The sequence below is a fragment of the Stegodyphus dumicola genome, chromosome 2 (assembly GCF_044657685.1).
Source record: "Stegodyphus dumicola isolate Sdum_Otavi_A_Nest chromosome 2, ASM4465768v1".
Taxonomy (NCBI): Eukaryota; Metazoa; Arthropoda; class Arachnida; order Araneae; family Eresidae; genus Stegodyphus; species Stegodyphus dumicola.
Genome location: NC_140769.1, coordinates 177,133,929 through 177,153,968, shown reverse-complemented (window position 1 = coordinate 177,153,968; position 20,040 = coordinate 177,133,929). Strand labels below are relative to the sequence as shown.

Here is a 20,040-nt window from a genome sequence, read left to right as displayed (position 1 = left end):
GGATATCTACAAAGCGAAAGTATGTTTCGAAGTCAATTAAACAAAAAATGGAATTGCTTCCAAAAATGGATAAAGGCATATCCTTTGTTTATCTAAACCTTAACGTTTGTTTATCTTTAACGCCGCGGCGCGCAATGAATTGGAAGTTGACCTGTCAACACTATCCTTATCTTCAGGGCAGATGTTTTTATTTTATTTGGCTTATAATTCCTTACTAAATGTAGTATTTCATCTCGATGTACTCCGTCTTTGATATGAATTAAATCAAATTCCTCGTCATTATAATTCGCTTCCGATAGCGAAGAAAGTGACAGAGGTTATTGAAAAGAAAAAATTTCGATTGTCAAATTAGTCGATATTCTCGACACAGCAATTATAGGGCTTGAACAAGAAATTATGTCTGTTTATATATTTAAAGAGAATGTATTATAACATAAAAAACGAAGCAACTTAAACAACTTACATTGAAAGAAATGTTTAATAAAGTAGACAAATAAATATTAAGCTTTTTTTTTTTGTAAATTTTGATACCCTTTAGATCATAATTGTTCTCTATTTCATAAATTACGATTTCATATTTTTAATTGTATAATTTCTGCATGCCATCTTACCAGATTTAAACTGATGATCTATAATCCGGAAAAATCGATAATCCGGAATCACCGAAGTCCCGACGAGTCCGGATTAACGACTTTTGACTGTATCTCTCTTTTTTTTTAATAACCTTACTTGATTCCTTCTTCCAGAATTAGAAATTTAGGCTTAATCCAAATATAAGTCGCACCTTTTTTTATTAATTTTTTTAATCTGTATTTTTAAATATAAATTTTTCGAAAAAAATTTTGTATTTATAACCTATAAAATTTTTAACATTATAAAGTATATTTATTTCAATGCACACCTGCAAAAAAATTAGAGTTTTTGGTACTTTTCCGTTTCGCCGGCGCAAGTCTCGCCAAGCAGACTTTATTAGCGACAACTCACAGTATACACATAAAAAATGTTAACAAATGTTAAATCTATGAAATTTTTATTTAAGGCATAAACATTTTAATATCATTTAAAATTTTGTAAAAAGACAATATAATATATTTGTAAAAAGACATTAATTTAAGAATTTACTATGCTTTCATGGTACAACATCCTGATTCGCCGTTTCATATCCCGTGACTTTAAGTGATCTCATCTCACTTAGAACTACGCTACAAAAATCTAATTCTCTCAGTAATTATCAGTATTATTAATTACAAGTGCAAGAATTATTTCAATTCGTACAAATAGCTTACTCAGAAATTACGTAAAACCATAGTGCTTTACTTCGCTAGTGCATTCTCATTAGAATTGATGAATTTAACCCTTGACTTTGCCTTTTTTATGTTTTCGCCATTGGATGAGTGGTGTGATCGCATCCTAATTGACTTAATTACCGCGAATGGTCTTAGGGCATAAAATTGAACTATCTAGTAAAAATTCTATGTAATTGTATGCCAGTATTGAAAGAAATGATCAATCTGATAAGAAATGGCTGGGACTTGTTTTGAAAATTAGGCGTGAAAGGTTACCAGGCGTGAAGGTCGCTTGCGCCGGCAAAATGGAAATGTACCGAGTTTTTTATTTAAATTTCCGAGGCTACACGCGAATTTACATATTGGCACATTTTGAAATTTGGCATATATGTTATAAGTGATAATAACGCCAAATGTGGTTTAGGCACTTTGCTAAAATTATTTCAAAGTATGAAAGATGACTTTTTGCTGCTCATGTACAATGCAAAAAAGGTAAAGGAAAATAGGTGTCTATAAATTAAGAAGTTTGACAAGATAAATTTTTGAATTTCTCCGTAAATTTCACCCCAAATTTTACAAAATTTAATATCTAGGCATAATTTGAGTCGTAAGATAAATTTTTGAATTCCTCCGTAAATTTCACCCCAAATTTTACAAAATTTAATATCTAGGCATAATTTGAGTCGTAGAATCAAAATAGGGGAAAAAAATGGTATGTCATTTCAGAAAAAGTCCGATTTTGTTTCAAAATACTTATATTAGAACAATGTTGTATATAAATCTTGTTGGAAAATATGACCTATTTATTGTAACCCTTTTTCTGCATCATTTCTCCTCCTTGAAATAATTCTAACTTTTACATAAGGTTTAGTTCTTATTTGAGGTATGTAGCAATTACTTCTACTTCGTTTTTCACTCCCACTGTTTGTATTCAGAACGGACTGTTCCAGCTTAATTAAGATGCAAAAACGAAACTTGAGAGGTTACGTCATCTGGAAAGCTGAGTCGTGCCGACAGCTGATTGGTTGCCGTCTTTAGTAGTTAAAGACCAGAAAAAAGTAAGTCATAAGGCTTATTCCTTCTGGTTCCTGTTTCATTGCTCCTTGGTGTGCCATTCCAGCGCCTATTGGAAGACGTTATCGCGATGCGTACCGTCCAGCGATCAGTACAGTGGTTCTAGTTCATGATGATTTTTCCTGGATTCTGCAGAGCGGCGACGACGTGATCAGCTGCCGTGGGCGGCGTCCTGTTTCCAAAGTTAAGCAACGTCAAATTCCAAACTGTGATTTCCGGTGATTAACTGCTATGGGCGGAATCCTATTTCATGAGAGCGCCATCTTTAATACAAGTGTTTTTCCAGGACTAACGGCGAAGTTTTTCCAAGCTGTGATTTTTCGTGAGCAACTACAGCGAGCGGCTTTTGCCAGTTCAAGTGCACTCAAGGTTTAGTTTAATTTTTCAGGTGCCATCTTGGCCACAACGCATGGACCTATTTATAGTGAAGTGAAATTCATATTAACCGCGTAGGTTTTGTTCTGTGATGTTTTTCGCGTATTGAATGCCAGTATTCAAAGATCAGGTAATATATTTGCTGTATCATTAATAGTGCAATATTCTTTAAAGGAATTAATGAATAGTCAACTAAATGTAATTTTTGATAATGTTACACTCTTTAAGTTTCTGGTGTTGATTAAATTTATTTATTGTGCTTTTATTTTTTGCGCAGTCCACTTTCCTAGTGATTAATAATTTATAGCCTAAAATAAATAATTTTATTTATTTTTGAAGCTGCATTCTTCTTTAGTTTTTAAAATTCAGTACAAAGTTTGTAATCCGGACGTCCATTATTCGGAATGATCTATAATCTGGACCTCAAAGCCACAAACTTACGCATGCGCGTAAAGACAGTAAACGTTTACACATGCGCGCTTCCGATAGCGAAGAAAGTGACAGAGGTTACTGAAAACTGAAAGATTTCGATTGACAAGTTAGTCGCTATTCTCGACACAGCAATTGCAGGATTTGAACAGTGGAACTTTATAACTGAACAAGAAATTATGTCTGTTTATAAAGGAAAGAATTAATGAGAAAGTATTAGCACAAAAAACAAAGCAACTTAAACAACTCACATTGAAAGAAATGTTTAATAAAGTAAACAAATAAATATTAGGTTTTTTTTTTTTTTTTTTTTTTGGTAAATTTTGATACCCTTTAGATCATAATTGCTCTTTATTTCATAAATTACGGTTTCATATTTTTAATTGTATAATTTCTGCATGCCATCTTACCAGATTTAAACTGATGATCTATAATCCGGAAAAACCCCTAATTCGGAATCGCCGAAGTCCGGATTACGGAATTTGTATTGTACATGTATTTCTGTTTAATTCAACTCCATTAAAATTTGTGGGCTTACTAAGCAATGAAATTCTCTTTTACATTTGAGAATGACAGTCTGTTACCCAAAATTCGAAATCTCTTTAAATCTCTAATATTTCCTCTCTTTCCTAAGAATATTTTAAAAATATACAACTTTACATAAACCTTGCTAAGCTGATGGTCATTTTTAAATGAGTTATTTTTATGTTATCTTCAAAATGGGCAAGAAACTCCAAGGATGCTTCCAGAAACAGGACCTTTCTGTTACTGGTCTAAAAACAGAGTAGCCACTAAGTGGCTATTTTTTATGAGTCATCTACTATTACAATACGCTTACTCGAGTGCCCATGGGACTTCTTAATTCTAAAACAATAAGCCTTTTGATGGCATGTTAATACATTCTTATGCAATATCAATAATCTGCTTATTAGACTTTAATTTCTTTTCTATTGAACATATGTTGATTTTCACTTCGTAGAATGCCATGTTTCACTACTGACTGCTATAACATCTAAAATGAGTAACGTGTTGCATGAGCTTGCATCACTAGAGTCACAAACATTTTTGTCCCTTTCAATCTTTGCTAATTATGAAGAATATAGCCTTGTTATTATTACAGAATTGCATTATATTTTGATTTAATGCTAAAATATTTGGAAAATTTGTATATACACTGCTGGCCACCGTAAATGCAACACCCTGAAAGAAGCATGCAAATAACATGAAATTTACCACATGCATTAACGGAGGTGAGATATGCAAATGATTAGAATTTCGGTGCAGACGCACATCACGCGTGCCTATGGCGCCACTTCAAAGCGCTATTTAAGGCTTGGAGTTTTCAATGATTTTAAGTTCGACAATTGTTTTTCTTGTGGTTTTTTTTAAAAAAAAGATCAATTATACCTCGTAGTAAACAGCGATCATCGTTTGATCAAGTATCCGAGTTCGACAGAGGAAAGATAGTGGCCTACCGAGAGTGTGGATTATCTTTCAGGGAAGTTGGTAGTTGTGTTGGATGAAACCAAACAACTGTAATGCAGATATGTCACTGTAGGATGCAGGAGGGTACAACACACCGACATGTTCGATTGCATCCACCTCAATGCACCACTTCACATGATGACAGTAACATTGTGCTCATGGCAGTGGTGAATCGTTCAGTCACATCGCGAACCATAGCACAGCACATTCAGTCTGTAACGCATCATCCAGTGTCTGCACGTACCATTCGACGCTGTTTACAGCAGAATGGTCAGTCCGCAAGACGTCCATTGCTTTGTCTACCCTTGATGCAGAACAACAAATGTCTCCGCCGTCAATGGTGCAACGAAAGAAGGATGTGGATGGCAGAATGGAATGAAATTGTCTTTACCGATGAGTCACGCTTCTGTCTGCAACACCACGATGGTCGGATTCGAGTCTGGAGACACTGTGGAGAGAGGGTGCTGAACAGCTGCGTTATGCACTGCCACAACTGGTCCTGCACCGGGTATTATGGTATGGGGCAGTATTGGATATCACTCTCAGACTCCTCTAGCACGCATTGCCGGTACTTTAAATAGCCAGCACTACATCTCCGAGGTGTTGGAGCCAGTTGTTCTTCCTTCCTTACTTACCTTCTTAATAGAAAGGAGGCAATATTTTTGTTCCTCCATTTTTACACAATATTTTTACTAAACTGTAGTATATGAAGAAAAAAAGGATAAATAATTAGCAAGTTCCATTTGGTAAAATCATTTAGCATTTATCTTTTAAATGTTAGCTATATGATAACTTCTTATAAAACTTGTAGTAGCATAAATTGCTTTCAAAGGCACCTATAAAAATAAAATTTGCATTAAAATTTATTTTTTGTTATGATACCGAGAGATCAAAACCTCTCTAAGGGAAAATTTTTTTTTGAATCTGCATCAAAAACTAGTCAGAAATAGTACTGTTTGATGTACATAATTTTTTTTTTTCCTCGAATAGAAGTAATTTATTATTGCTTCTACAGATGGCCCATAGACGAAACTATTGAGCTGAAAGGCAAATGATTCTTGAAATAAATATCAGATCTACACTTTGACAAGAGAAAGTGGTGAAAAATAAGTATGACATCTCATGAGATGTAGACAATTTTACAAATTTTGAAGATATGTCTAATTTTACCTTACTTTTAAATTTTATAACTGCTTGTAGCAAGAAATTTTATTTATGTTCTCTCAGAGAGGAATTTTTTCAAACCATTGTTGTGTTATGAATTCAATAAACTTTCATATTAGGTTTAAATCCATTTCAACTACTGTGTATAGAATTCACTTAAAATACTAATTTACATATCTGAATATGCATAATTTAATAATGAGTTTTTAATTTTTTCGATAATATATATATATATTTTAAATTTAGATAGATTTTGTCCAATTTCTAATTTCTTTTATGATGCCTTCCCAAATTACTACAGAGCTTCCCTTTCCCAGACTACTATAGAACTGAAAATACATAGTCAATTAACATCATTAATCAATCAAATTCCTAAGAAAAAAGTCTTATCTTATAAGTATTTAAAAACTTTTCACATAACTGTGAAATCTGATGAACAAAAAAAGATATCTCTACTAATTTAAGCATCGCCTTAATTGGCATAGTGGTTAGTACATGCTGACAGCTATATCATTGGACCCAGGATTGAATCCTGGAGAAGGCTTCAATATTTATAAATGTATTATAGTGTCTATGTAGCATCCGAGCACTTAAAATACTGTCAAGCAGAAAGTTTTCTTGAAAAATTTGGTGTTGGTAGAAAACGTGTGGACTTTCAGATTTTTGCCCCAGGCATTCTCGATTAAAACTAGAACACAGCATCCCCTTCTCTTAAGTGTAAAATAAATTGCCCATATGTTGAACTTAGGCAACATTCTCGGTAATGAGATGGCTAAAAAACTGATGGTTATTGGTCATCCTGATGAATGCATTACCTTACAAGTGTCCCACCATTTGAAAACAATACATACCAAATTAAGCAAAGCTATTAGCATTTCTATATTTCTGCTAAAATCATGTATTATTAGAAACAAGCAGTGTCTTTTGGGCAGTTATATCTTAATACAGTCAAAAGTCGTTAATTCGGACACCCATAATCCGGAATGATCTATAATCCGGACCTCAAAGCTAAAAACTTTCTGCTCATGCGCCACGTTGACACATGCGCATAGGCGTTCACGTTAGACCTTTACAACTGTGCATATGAGTGTGCGCAAGTGCAGAATACGTTTTCGCGTGCACATTTAATGTATAACGAACGGTATAAACTAAAATGATCTAATTGCCTATTTCAGTTAATGTTGACGATTGCGTTGTTCCTTAATATTCAAATTACATGCTGCTTATTATTTTTTGCAGACTGTAAGAGCAATTTTATAAAAGTAAACTTTAACTTTCGACTATGTCAAATAGAATTTCCCATGCTGGAGCTCCCAAAGGATCTACCAAAACGAAAGTAATGTTTCGATGTCCATCAAACAAAAAGTGGAATTGCTGCAAAAAATGGATAAAGGCATGAAGAAGGTGACAGAGAGGTTAGTGAAAACAAAAACATTTTGATTGACAGACAAGTTAGTCGGTATTCTCGGCACAGCAATTACGGGACTTGAACAGCGGAACTTTGTAACTGAACAAGAAATTATGTCTGTTTATAGAATGAAAGAGAAAGTATTATCACATAAAACAAAGCAACTTAAACAACTTACATTGAAAGCAATGTTTAATAAAGTAAACAAATAAATATTAAGCTTTTTTTTTTTTTTTTGTAAATTTTGATACCCTTTAGATCATAATTGTTCTTTATTTCATAAATTTCGGTTTCATATTTTGAATTTTAGAATTTCTGCATGCCATCTTACGAGATTTAAACTGATGATCTATAATCCGGAATCGCCGAAGTCCTGGCGAGTCCAGATTAATGACTTTTAACTGTATTATGAAGATAAGTTAATGTCATTTTTAGATCCAAAAATTGTAATAATTTTACCTTTTCAAAAGTGTTAATTCAAGAATATATTTTTTCTCTGAATTAATTTTGTTCGAGGCATTCCAAAAATTTTTAAGTAAAATATGAAACCTGTTTGCAAAATAAACCACTAATTTATCATCAATAGAACAATAAAAAATGATCCTACTATTTTATCACACTTAATTGTTTTTAAAATTGATTAAACATGTTAACATACTGAGAAACAGATAGAATAAATATAAATTTATTTTTGATTCCCTAAACTCCAACATACATTTTTGCCTTTTTATTGCTGCCTTACTTGAATAATACATAATGCAATTTAATTTGTAACTCGTTTATTTATGTTTAATTTTCCATATAAAATGTTGATAGAAAGGTTATTTGAATTAAATGACAATACTTTGCAAAACTACAAAAATATCTGAAATTATTTTGTACTCTAATAACTAGAAACATTTTCACAATGTTTACACACACAGCATAAAAGTATGTAATAAATGTAAGCTAGTAAACTTTCCTAAAAAATTTGGTTCCCTTCTTAATAAATCTTAAATAATATATGATTATAAAATTCTAAATTCCAATAAAACGTTTTAAATTATATTCATGCTGGCAAATCAGAAATCACTATGGGTCTAATAATGACAATATATTTTGAAATACAATAACATTTGGACAAAAATTTTAAAATAATAAAATTTCTCATAATAATACTTTGGTGTAAACAATTTGCTTCATAAGATAAAATCTAAATTCTTTTTTTTTTTTTATTTTTTTTTTATTTTTTTTTTTATTGAAATGACACAACATTTTAATTTGGAGACACAAACCAACACAAATTTTAATTTCATTGAGGAGACCATAAGTTTCAAAAAGTTAAAATGAGATGAACTTGTATATTTCATAAGTTTAAATAATGAATTAAATGTATTAATACTTTTTCTATCACAGCACCATAAATTAGCCTATGAAACTAATTACAAATATATTCTTACATCTGTTAGAATTTTAACTCTTAATAAATTTCAATAAATCACCTAGGCAAGGTAGATAATAATCTGGGATAAACATATGATCTTTTTCTTCTTTACTTTCTTGAAAGTTCTGAACATCATCTAAAGAATTTATTCCAGTAAGTACAAATAGTGTTTTCAAGCCATGTCTTGTTCCAAGTAATATATCTGTATTTAATCTGAAAGTAAAATTGCATATGAAAAGGTGTTCTATAATAAAATTTTTATACTTATTTGTCAAAAACCTTTTTATTGGGATACACACAAACTTTGAAATTGCATCAAAAATTTTTTAAATCATATAAAATAATTATAACACAAATCTAAAATACATACAAAATACGAACAGTCTCATAGAAAGTCCGAGATCTGCAACTGTTCAGCAGTTCTGGGTTTTGGAAATTTCCAGAACTTAGATAAGTTGAAATCCAGTAAGATTACATGAAGGAATTATAAAATTAAAAATACGAATAACTGTTTATGAAATAATCAAGCATTTATGATCTTAAAAGAATCAAGCATTTAAAAAAAAAAAAAAAACTTAACATTTATTTGTTTTATTAAACATTCCTTCCAATATAGATTTGTTTAAGCTGCCCCATTTTTGTGTTAATACTTTCTCTTAAATTTTATAGTAGATATAACTTCTTGTTCAGTTATTAAGTTCCATTGTTAAAGTCTTATAATTGCCATAGTGAGAATTTCCACTAAACTCTCAAATGAAATCTCATTCTCAAAAACCTCTCTGTGACTTCATTATCAGTATGGATATTTTCTTGATTTAAAGGCACACTACAGATTTTGTCTATTGCTGACTGGGGCATAGAAATCTGTTATATCACCTTTATTTATTATCATCTCCATATTTCTTGAAAAATTGCATTCTTTAGAAAACTTCACCTTATAGCATGCAAAATCTATGCCAAAATCAAGTTGTTATGTTTAATTTTGAAATTGCACTTTCTTAGTTCGAATTGTGTCAGTGCCATTTTCTATCCCTAAGGTTTAAGGCAAGTACAAGTTATCCTTTCTATTTGCAGCTCCAGGATTTGAAACTCTTTTCAAAATAATTAAAAATTAAAACTTTTTTGATGAGATAGCTGTAAAAATAACAGCTTACAAAAAATAATAAGCTGGATCAAATTATAAAGTTAAAGAAGAATGCAATTTTCAATATTAAGTTCTTAGAAATCTCATTCTTTCTTTTTTCCCCACTGCTATGCCAACAAAAGAAAACCAGTATGGACAGAATCCCACCCCAAACAAATAAATCTTAGGTCATCAATTATTGTTTAGATTACAGAGAAGAATGTTAACACCTTCTCCACAACCACTCACGGGTTGAAAGCAGTCATGACTACTACCAGTCAATGTAATGTCATTGATCACCATGTATTTCCTTAGGGCACCAGTGTTTAGAAGTGACATATAGGAATCTCAGTCAGGAGAAAAACCGATTTTAGAGCATATTTGCTTTCTCCCTCTTCAAGTATCATATTCTTTACTTCTAGACTTTGTAAACAAATAATAAAAAATAAAATAAATCTGCTAGTGTCTGGACATTAGATCGGTCCAGGTTCTGAACTCCATAACTTTTCCTCCTTTCAATTTTCAGTAACTTTTTATTAATATGAATTCATACTCAGTTTGGAAAAGAAATTGTAATATGAAATAATTCAGAGTAATGAATACATAATTTAGTTAAAAATATCTTTATTTTGCTTTTTATTTTAGATGTATCAAATGTTAATTAAGTATGCAAATATTTGATATATAAGAATAAGAATCTAATTAATTATCTTAATCTAGATAGCATATTAAAAATGATTTTTAAGTATACACTGCTGGCCATTAAAATTGTAACACCATGAAGGAAAGCAAGTAAAAAAAAAAAAAAAAGAAAGAAAAAATATTGCATGTAAAACAGTATGGCATGAAGACAAAATGATTAAATTTGTAAGCATTTTGGAGGTTTACAAGGGAGAGAAATTAGTAGAAATAGCTTCCACTCTGGCAGCTAAAATGGCCCTTATCCTACTAGGCATGGAGTCAAGCTGGGCTTGGATGACAGAAATGGCAACTCATTCCATGCTGCTTCAAATCTATGCCACACTTCATCAACCGTACTACCCAGAGAGGGGTGGGGGGCCAGTCTCTCAGCAACCCATGACCAGATGTTTGACCAGGGTGACAGATCTAGAGAGTGTGCAGGCCAGGGCAGCAATCAAATGTCCTGTGTATCAAGGAAGGTCAGAACACGATGTGCTACATGTGGTCTTGCATTATCTTGTTGCAACATAGTGTTTGGGGACCTCAAAGAGAGGGCACAACCACTGGACATAAGATGTCAGAAATGTTCCCATCTGTGTTCAAATTACCATCAACATTAACTAGAGATGTGTATGTCGTGTACTCAACGGCTGCTCAAACCATCACACAAGATGCAGGGCCCCTATGTCGATATAGAATGCTAGCAGCCAACGTGCGGTCTCCTTGGACATTCCAGACAAGTATACGGCCATCAAAATACTGCACGTAGAACTAAGACTCATTTGAAAAGATAACATTGTGAAAATACCCGTACCCAGTTTTGTAGTTTAGTGCACCAGAGTCACCATCTCTCTCTATGCTGTGTTGCCAAAGGAAGTGAAAGTAATGGTCACCCTGCTGATAGTCCACACTGCTGCAAGCGTTCATGCACTTTACAAGCTGATACTGGGTGTGCTGCAAACATGCCCATTTCCTGACTAATAGTCCATAATGTGGTCATATGGTTTTGCAGGGCTAACCTCACAATATGTCTGTCCTCTCATGTGTTAGGCTGCTATCACACGTCGGTTTGTTTCGAAAGAACAACTGTTTGGAACAATTTTTCTGTTTTGTCACAACAGCCAATCACCACAGCTCACTTTGGGGTTAACACAGGGGAAACTGGTTCTCCATTACAAACAAGCTAACAACATTCGGCGCTGATAGCTGATTGGTTGAAAACGAACAACTTGCAACTTTTTTTGAAAGGAAGGAAAAAGTCGCACATCTTTCTTTCAATACTAATCATTTACATATCCCAACTTCTTCCTTTCATGTGATTTTGACATTCCTCAGATCATTCTTTTCTGGTGTTGCAATTTTAATGGCCCAGCAGTGTAGAAATTAATATGTTCAGTTTTTTATTTAATTAAATTAAATTATACTAGTAGATCTATCTATATTATATAGCTATATTGTGTTTTAGCCAACAACTATTCCTGAATATAATAATTAAAATAACATTTTGAAAAATTGCAAAAATTATAATGTAATTACTTGCCTTAATAAAACAACAAACAATCATTACTTTTCCCCAAGTTATGATTAACCCCTTGGGTACGGATTTATTTGAGAAAATATTTGCATGTGGAACCAATATAATTTTTGGTTGTTTGGAGTAGTATGTAAAAGCAGTAAATTTTACGTAAGAATTTATTTATTTCTAAAATATTGGTAACATATATAGTATTAAGATGTCTTCAAGTAATTAGAATTGCAAAACAAAAATAAATTAATAATAACAAAATAAATTTAAGCTATAACAAAAAACCAATTACTAATAATTATGCAGAGTGTGATATTTTTCAAAGCAAGTAGGTAAATGCAGTGCTACTTTGCATTGTTTGCACTGCCACATAGTCTCTTTCCTAATATTATGCTTATAACAAACACAGCACCTTTTTCCAGGGTGTTGTTTGGACTTGGTTGACGGAATGTTCTCAGGAAAGTGTGCCTAATTTTTTGCTGCCAAACGAAATGGCGTATCGCTACTTGACAGACGTCCACGACATTTATAATTTGGCAATGACAATTGCTCCAGCATTTCTTCGGCAGTAGCTAAACGAAAGGAAGCAATGCCTGCCTTGGTTGTGCAGTTGATTTTAGAATATAAAACATAAGCATTATAAAAGGCCATGTATATTAGATAAAAAAATTTTTTTTTCTTATAACCCTTTACACTTTTTCTCATAACTGGGAAGCATGCTAGCAATTGGTCTTGTTTATCAATGCCTCCCATACCTTTATTATACTCAAGCACAAATGCCGTTTTTATAATATTTTCACTGTCGCCACCTTCACCTTTTCTCCTTTTGCCCGTGTTTATCAAATCAGCATTTGAATGCTTTGTGCTAAGTATGTGAATCATCCGCTCCTAGGGAAAACAAGTGAATGACATCTCTCAGACATCAAATGTACCCCAGAGTTTAATTTTTGGTTTGACGTCTTAGACATGTCATCTGCTCCTAGGGGGGAAAAAGTGAATGACGTGTCTCAGACGTCAAATGTACCCAAAGGGTTAATTACTAGGGGACAAGATGTTGTAGCACTGAAAAAATTCTCTTTTATACATATTTACTTTTTATCATCATTTTAACACAGAACCTAGTAAAAATTTAAAACAAAAATTTTAAACTTTCTGAAAAATTTTGATGGCTAGAAAAAAAAAATTGACTAAAATATTACATTCTAAAGTTTTAGATATTTGATGTCATTTTTAATTGGCCTTTAGGAATTAGGTTAACCAAAAAATTAGAATAATTCCAGGTATATTTTTGCTCTTACAGGCCATTTAGTGATATTCTTTTGTGATTTACCAGAGTGTAACATATAACTTTGTTACAACTGGTATGCTGAAAGAATTTTCACGCAAGCAATTTATAAGTTTAATAATGCTTAAAATACTTTATTCATATTCCCACGAAGTTTTATTACTTTAGAATCATAATCTAATAAATCAGACAAAAAATTTATTAAACTAGAAATATTTTTCCTTCTTAATTTAGGAAAATAATGCTACGAGTTGGATGCATGCCAATATGGAAACTTGCCAGTGTTTTTCTAGAACACAAAATCTATATGATTTTGTAAATAAGATTGCTTGTTTGGAAAAAATTATGCTGATCAATGCTGTTCATTACAATCTGCATAGAAATGCTGAACATTTTATCTATTGTAAAACATCGTAACCCCCCCTTTTTTTTTTGTTTTTGAAGTTGATATTTTATTTTTAGTTTCATACAAATGCACCCATTTTGATTTTCAATTTGTATATTGTTCCTGAGTGTGATGTTTAACTATAAAATTAAATTGGTCAATTTTTGTCATATGGAAATTGTATGCTTGTATTTTATTTCTTATAATGAATATAGAAATTTCCTTAACATAAGGGTAGGCAGTAAAGAAATGTAAAAAGTTTGATTTTGTAATTTTTAGAAAATTGATTTTTTTAATTAAAAAATGACAAAGCATGCATATTTGCATCATTTAAAACATTTTTGTAATTATAACTATGAACTACAAGCAACAGCTGTAAAAATAAAGGCCGTGCAAGGATTTTCATGGACACAGTGTGTATATATTTGATGCCAATCCCACAGTTATTTGCTTAATTTCATGTTCATTCTCATCACATATGTGTAATTATTATTTTATATTTCTAGAGATATGTGCGTTGACTTAAATTTTTTTTTCTAATTCCATTAATATTTTTATTAAATATTTTCACTCAATTAAAATTTCATTCTCCTCAAATTAGTATGGAATTTTTATTTTAATTAGCACTAAATGTTTAAAAGAGCTTCATACCTTTGAAGAAAATTAGAAGTACAGTAATCCGTACATCCATTATCTGGAATGATCTAAAATCCGGACCTCAAAGCCACAAACTTACGCATGCGCATAATGCGTTTACGTGTGCGCGTAAAGCCACTAAAGCATTTACCCATGCCTGCTTCTGATAGTGAAGAAAGTGGCAGAGAAAACGAAAAAATTTTGATTGACAAGTTAGTCGGTATTCTCGACACAGAAATTACAGGACTTGAACAGTGGAACTTTGTAACTGAACAAGAAATTATGTCTGTTTATAAAGTTAAAGAGACAGTATTAGCACAAAAAACGAAGTAACTTAAACAAGAAACATTGAAAGAAATGTTTAATAAAGTAAACAAATAAATATCAAGTTTTTTTTTTTTTTTTTTTTTTTTTGTAAATTTTGATACCCTTTAGATCATAATTGCTCTTTATTTCACAAATTACAGTTTCATATTTTTAATTGTATAATTTCTGCATGCCATCTTACCAGATTTAAATTGATGATCTATAATCTGGAAAAACTCCTAATCCGGAATAGCCGAAGTCCCGATGAGTCAGGATTACGGACTTTGCACTGTACTTCATAGATTCAGATTTTAAAGTAAACAGTAATTGTTTGTGGTAGAAATCAATGGTTCTGATTTGGATTGTTAATTTCCATTAATGCTAATTATGTTCCTTATCTACATTTTTAATAAGTTTAAAATTTAATTTTTAAGAAGTATATTAAACAGTGAAACACAAGATTTTTACCTATCACCAATCATGATACACCGACTAAAATCAATCTCAGGCTGTATCTGTTTAATACAGTCTAGCATAAATTTCTCAGGTTTTCCAAGTGCTATTGCAGATCTGCCACTCACCACTTCTACAGCATAAACAAATGTTCCAGCACCTTTTAAAAATAAATAAAAATTACATATGACAGAAAATTATAAACACACATTAAAATTAATGGCACTGATTATAATTAAAAAATAAAGCCTAGCTTTAACCAAAGAACCGAATTTAATGTAAAAACTAAAATTTCTTAGGGTGAATACTTTTGTCAGAAATATATTCTAGAAGTACATTGATATGTTTTCTGTGTTTAAATTCTAAACGAGCAAAAAATTAAAGCAGTTATCAGTTGGAAGAGCTTCCTCAACTAATGCAGCAAACTGAGTTTAGAGATAATTAAGATATCAGCTTTGTAAATACATGGTATAGAATTTGGGAAATTTTTAATTTCTCATGAAAGCCAAACTATACAAATCATAAGTTTTTATTTAAAAGTTATACTTTTAAATAAATTACAATTAAAATTATTTAAGGGTTTGATTATTTGTCATTTAAAGGTGCCAGGTGGATTAAACAAAATACAAAATTTTATTAATTTGTTGGTTAAAATACCAATGAAATAATAAAAGAACAAATGAAATTCTAAAGAATAATAATAAAAAAAGCAAGTTCTGCATTAAGATACACAATAAATAATATAATGAAACCATCCTAAACTATGTAATAATTATGAATATTAAAACACCTAAAACAATAGAGCTCATATATTTTTCTTTTGGTTAAACTGAAGAATGGTAATGGGATATTTCCACCTGAGTCTATGAAGATGAATCACATGATAGCCTACATTACAATGAAACTAATGATTTGTTATACTGCTGCCATGGACAGAGGAAAAAAGAAAGTAATTCAGAATGGTCGATGATTATATGTCTTTTCAAGAAAATCATGATTAATTCCTTACAAACACATTTAAAATTTTAATCTGAAAAGTTAAGCTTAACAATATTATTGTAAAATATACATAGAGCTATGCATATTAACAGCTTATATGTTGAGCATAATCTTGTATTAATGGTAAAAGCATTTAAATCCTTTAATCTCAAACAATAAATATTAAAATATAAAAAGCACCAACCAGGAATTATGAGATTGCCTTCTGTTGGAAACTGTTCATCTCTGTTTGTTGCAAGAAAAATACATTCAGGATTCTTCAAGTAACTTGCAGCTTTTGTCAATTTTGGATAACTGACATACTGATCAAATCCGACTACAACTGCTCCTACCTAAATATAAATTACTGAAAATAGTTATTAATAAAAAGAAAATCTGAAAGGTTTCAGATTTTAAATTACGTCCAAAGGGGCAGTTTTTCTAAACATTTTGTCTGTTACATTTATTTATTAAATATCATGTTCTTCGCACTTAAACCATAAAATTCAGTTCAAGAGCAATATCGCAAAATAGTTTTAAAATGAGCATATCTTCAGAATTTCCGATACAGAGAACCACACGCTGGAGATGAAAATGTTTTTTCTGTACAACGTTGCCATTGCATGCTTTGAAATTCTTGAGTTTGTTAATCAAAAATTCATTAAAGTTTTACAAAATGGAAAATCGATAATAAATTCCAAATTTCAAATTTGGTCTTTTATCACAATGCGAGAAATATACATACATTTATGCATATTTTTCTTTATTTAATTTCTTCAAATAATGCAGAACATTTGGTGCCAACAGTTTGAAAAGTGATTCGCTGTTTATAGTGAATCGACGCAAAATCGCTAAACAAAAACAATAGTCCTTCAGGGACAAAGCCCCTTTGGACTAAAAATTGAAGCTTTAAATCCTAATTACAATTAAAAACCAAGGGTACTTGCCTTATTATAGTGACACCCAAAATTTAATCACTAATCAATCGAGATGTGACTTGTAACGATGTATAAGAACATGTGGCGAAATATCTTGGTTGATAGTGATTCAATCTTGGGGACCACTAAAATAAGAAAGTACTGAAACAAGAAAGTTTATTCATGCAAATAAATTCAAGCTAATCTGAAATTTAATGACTGGCACAGAAGAAATTTTAATGCATAAAAAAAAGCATAATATAATGTAATTTTTAAACCCTGCCCACTATATTTTTTTTAATGATCTGAAGATCCTAAGGGGAGAAAGAGGAGAATCCTTCAAGAAAAATTCTAAGGAAAAAATTTATTAATTTGTGAACTTGAACTGATATTGACAATTTTAGTTAATATTTTAAATATTTCTTAAATGTGTGAGTCAAAATATCACTTTGCTTGCATGGGTAATAGTGTACTTTTTAAAATTATACTAATAATTGTTTTAAACCTTAACTTATTTAATTGATACATGTGATAATTAACTTCAGTGAAAAATGATAGATACATTAAAGGAATTAATATGCAGTTTCAGAAGTTTTCTGGATTACTTAGATCAGTGGCCTCGAACTGATGGCTTGCAGGCTTAATTCGAGCCCTGAAGCAATTTTACATGGCTCCTGAATAAATATCCATAAATTAATTAGCATTCATATGAAAGAAATTTGAAGAAAATATCTTCGATTTCAATTATTTGAAGTCCAATTTTCATTACTTTCATTGCTGAAAACAAACATGAATAAAGAGAACTTGTAAATGGAGGTAATTAATCTAAACTGCGACATAAATCTTACTGAAAGATTTGAAGATACAAATCTGATTAGCTTTTCTTCTTTGTCAAAAGATAAATATCCTTAGTTGTGAATTTTGTAAGGAGAATAATCACTTACTTGGGAGAATAATTTTATGTTAGTCTAAGGGAAAAAAATGGGATTGCCAATGAATTTCTATATTTTGTGATGAAGATACTTTCAAGTAATTTTTCTCCAAGGTTACAAACTATCAAAATTGAAATGTCAATGAGGTGTTATTGCTAAAACCTGTAGTAAAGAATAAAGAAGTTTGTAATTATTTACATAAAAATATTTGTATTTTTATAATATATTTTTTCTGTATGGATCACAGGAAAATATAATAAATCAAAGAAAGAGAATAAGTTGTCATTATTTATTTTCTAGTTTTGTTCTTAGGAAATTTTCATAATTTGTTTTAGTTTAAATTATTTAGTGGTTACTTCAGTATATTATAATTATTTGAATAGATATCAGTCTGAAAATTTTAATTATCAATAGGTTTGAATTACATAAGTGTAACTAACAGAAATTTCTTGAAGATGCCAGCCTTTAGACAGAAAATTGTCTAAATGTGAATTTTTTCTTTGTGTCATAATTATTACTGTTTATGTATATTTTTTCAAATATAGTAAAAAATGTCCTTCTGTTAAAAAAAAAAAAAAAACTTTAAATTGTTTTAAAACTTTGGCCTTTTAGCTGTTTTTTAGATCGTGCCTTCGAGTCACCTGCAATTTAAGTTTGAGGCAACTGATTTAGACTATAGCAAAGTAGTCAAGGGCTGCTTAAGAGCAGAAATACTTTTCTGAAGGACTTATTCAAAGAAACTGGCTTGTTTCCACTATACACATGATAAACCACCATGCAGCCAACCCATTCATCAGGATTTGATCCTGGATAGAACTAACAGTTTTTCAATGGTTTCATAGCTTAGCCTGTTTTCTGAGATACCACTATATATAATTAAGTTTACAATAAAATTAGTTATAATTAAGAAGAACAGCACAATATTCATAATGAATCGATATAACCAAGCTAAATAAAAAAAAACATATTGAATATTAGGATTTTTTTATTTACAAAGAATCAAAATGGATATATTATGGCAAATAAATTCTCCTTGTGATTACCATGATTTATCTAAAAATATCAAGTATTGAAAAACAAAGACTGCTTTTGAAAGAAGTTTAACATATAGTAAATTGAATAATCCAACAAACTGATATTTACCTCTGGATCAAGTTTTAGATCACTTAACCACTGTATCCAGTTATCAGGAATAGGATCAGGCTAAAATGAAAGAAAGGAAGATTAACTATTATATAATAATTTAACCTTAAAATGAATTACATATAAAAAATTCCAAATTCTCATCAACAGTAATGTATTTTAACTAAACACAGTTTCATATTTGTATTAATTTTCAGTTAGGAAAACATTCCAACTTAAAAAAGGAAACACATGGTGGAAAGAAATCTAATAAGAAATTATATTTTAAAAATATAAAGTACAAATTACTACCATAGTCTGAGATCAAATGATTTTATGTGAATTCTCACTAGAATGTAATCACTGGTCTAATTGTAGCTCATGAATTATGAAATATGTAAGCAAAAGTGAATAAAATCATTTGATTAAATTCTTTCTCTAGTTTCAATCATAAAGCCAAAAATGAATTCACTCTGTTGTATAAAATTAAGAAAATCCATAGAAATAATTTTAAAAATAATGAAAAATGTACAACAGATTTACTTTACAGCCTCATTTAATAAATTTACAATAGAAATTAATAATGTTTTAGTTAAAAATTAAATGGCAAAAATTTACAGTTCTGTGTAAAGTTATCTGAAAATTACTAGGAAAGGATATATGTTACTCTCTTAAAACACCATCTTAACTGTAATTATTAACACTTCCCTTTTCCTTTTAAGAAATTATTAGACAAAATTTTATGGCTTATTTTAAATAAATGTTATAACAATATAAATTTTAACGACAGAAATTTTACATGAAAATATTTTGAATATGTTGTAGAGACATTAGGTTATTTTGGAAGCAAGAGAGATTGAAAAACTGGCAATGCCTTCACTGGGAATCGAATCACAGATCTCTGAAATAAGTGCCCAGCATGCAGACCACCATGCCAAGAAGGCGGGAGAAATATGGGGTTTTTAGGGGACCCAATCGCTAAATCCTGGGCATGGAGAATCATCATCCAACACCCTTTTAGTTCGGGTGTCACTGTAGAAATATTAGGTATTT

At 30.7% G+C, this 20,040-nt stretch overlaps 1 protein-coding gene and 1 long non-coding RNA gene across 3 annotated transcripts in view; one reads left to right on the top strand and one right to left on the bottom strand.

Annotated features, from left to right (window-relative positions):
* Window positions 1-2,379: 2,379 nt before the first annotated feature.
* Window positions 2,380-13,815, top strand: LOC146998661 (uncharacterized). Its single transcript, XR_015039659.1, has 2 exons — window positions 2,380-2,865; window positions 13,493-13,815. It is a non-coding gene; the product is annotated as an uncharacterized LOC146998661 (long non-coding RNA).
* Window positions 7,891-20,040, bottom strand: part of LOC118194040 (phosphoglycolate phosphatase-like) — a 26,735-nt gene continuing 14,585 nt past the window's right edge. For both annotated transcript variants that reach the window (XM_035365225.2, XM_035365224.2), the window contains 4 exons: window positions 19,009-19,068; window positions 16,222-16,369; window positions 15,054-15,198; window positions 7,891-8,857 (listed from right to left, as the gene is read on the bottom strand). In XM_035365225.2, coding sequence (XP_035221116.1) covers window positions 8,674-8,857; window positions 15,054-15,198; window positions 16,222-16,369; window positions 19,009-19,068 — 537 coding nt within the window. In that variant the 3' untranslated portion in view covers window positions 7,891-8,673. The remainder of the gene's footprint in view (window positions 8,858-15,053; window positions 15,199-16,221; window positions 16,370-19,008; window positions 19,069-20,040) is intronic.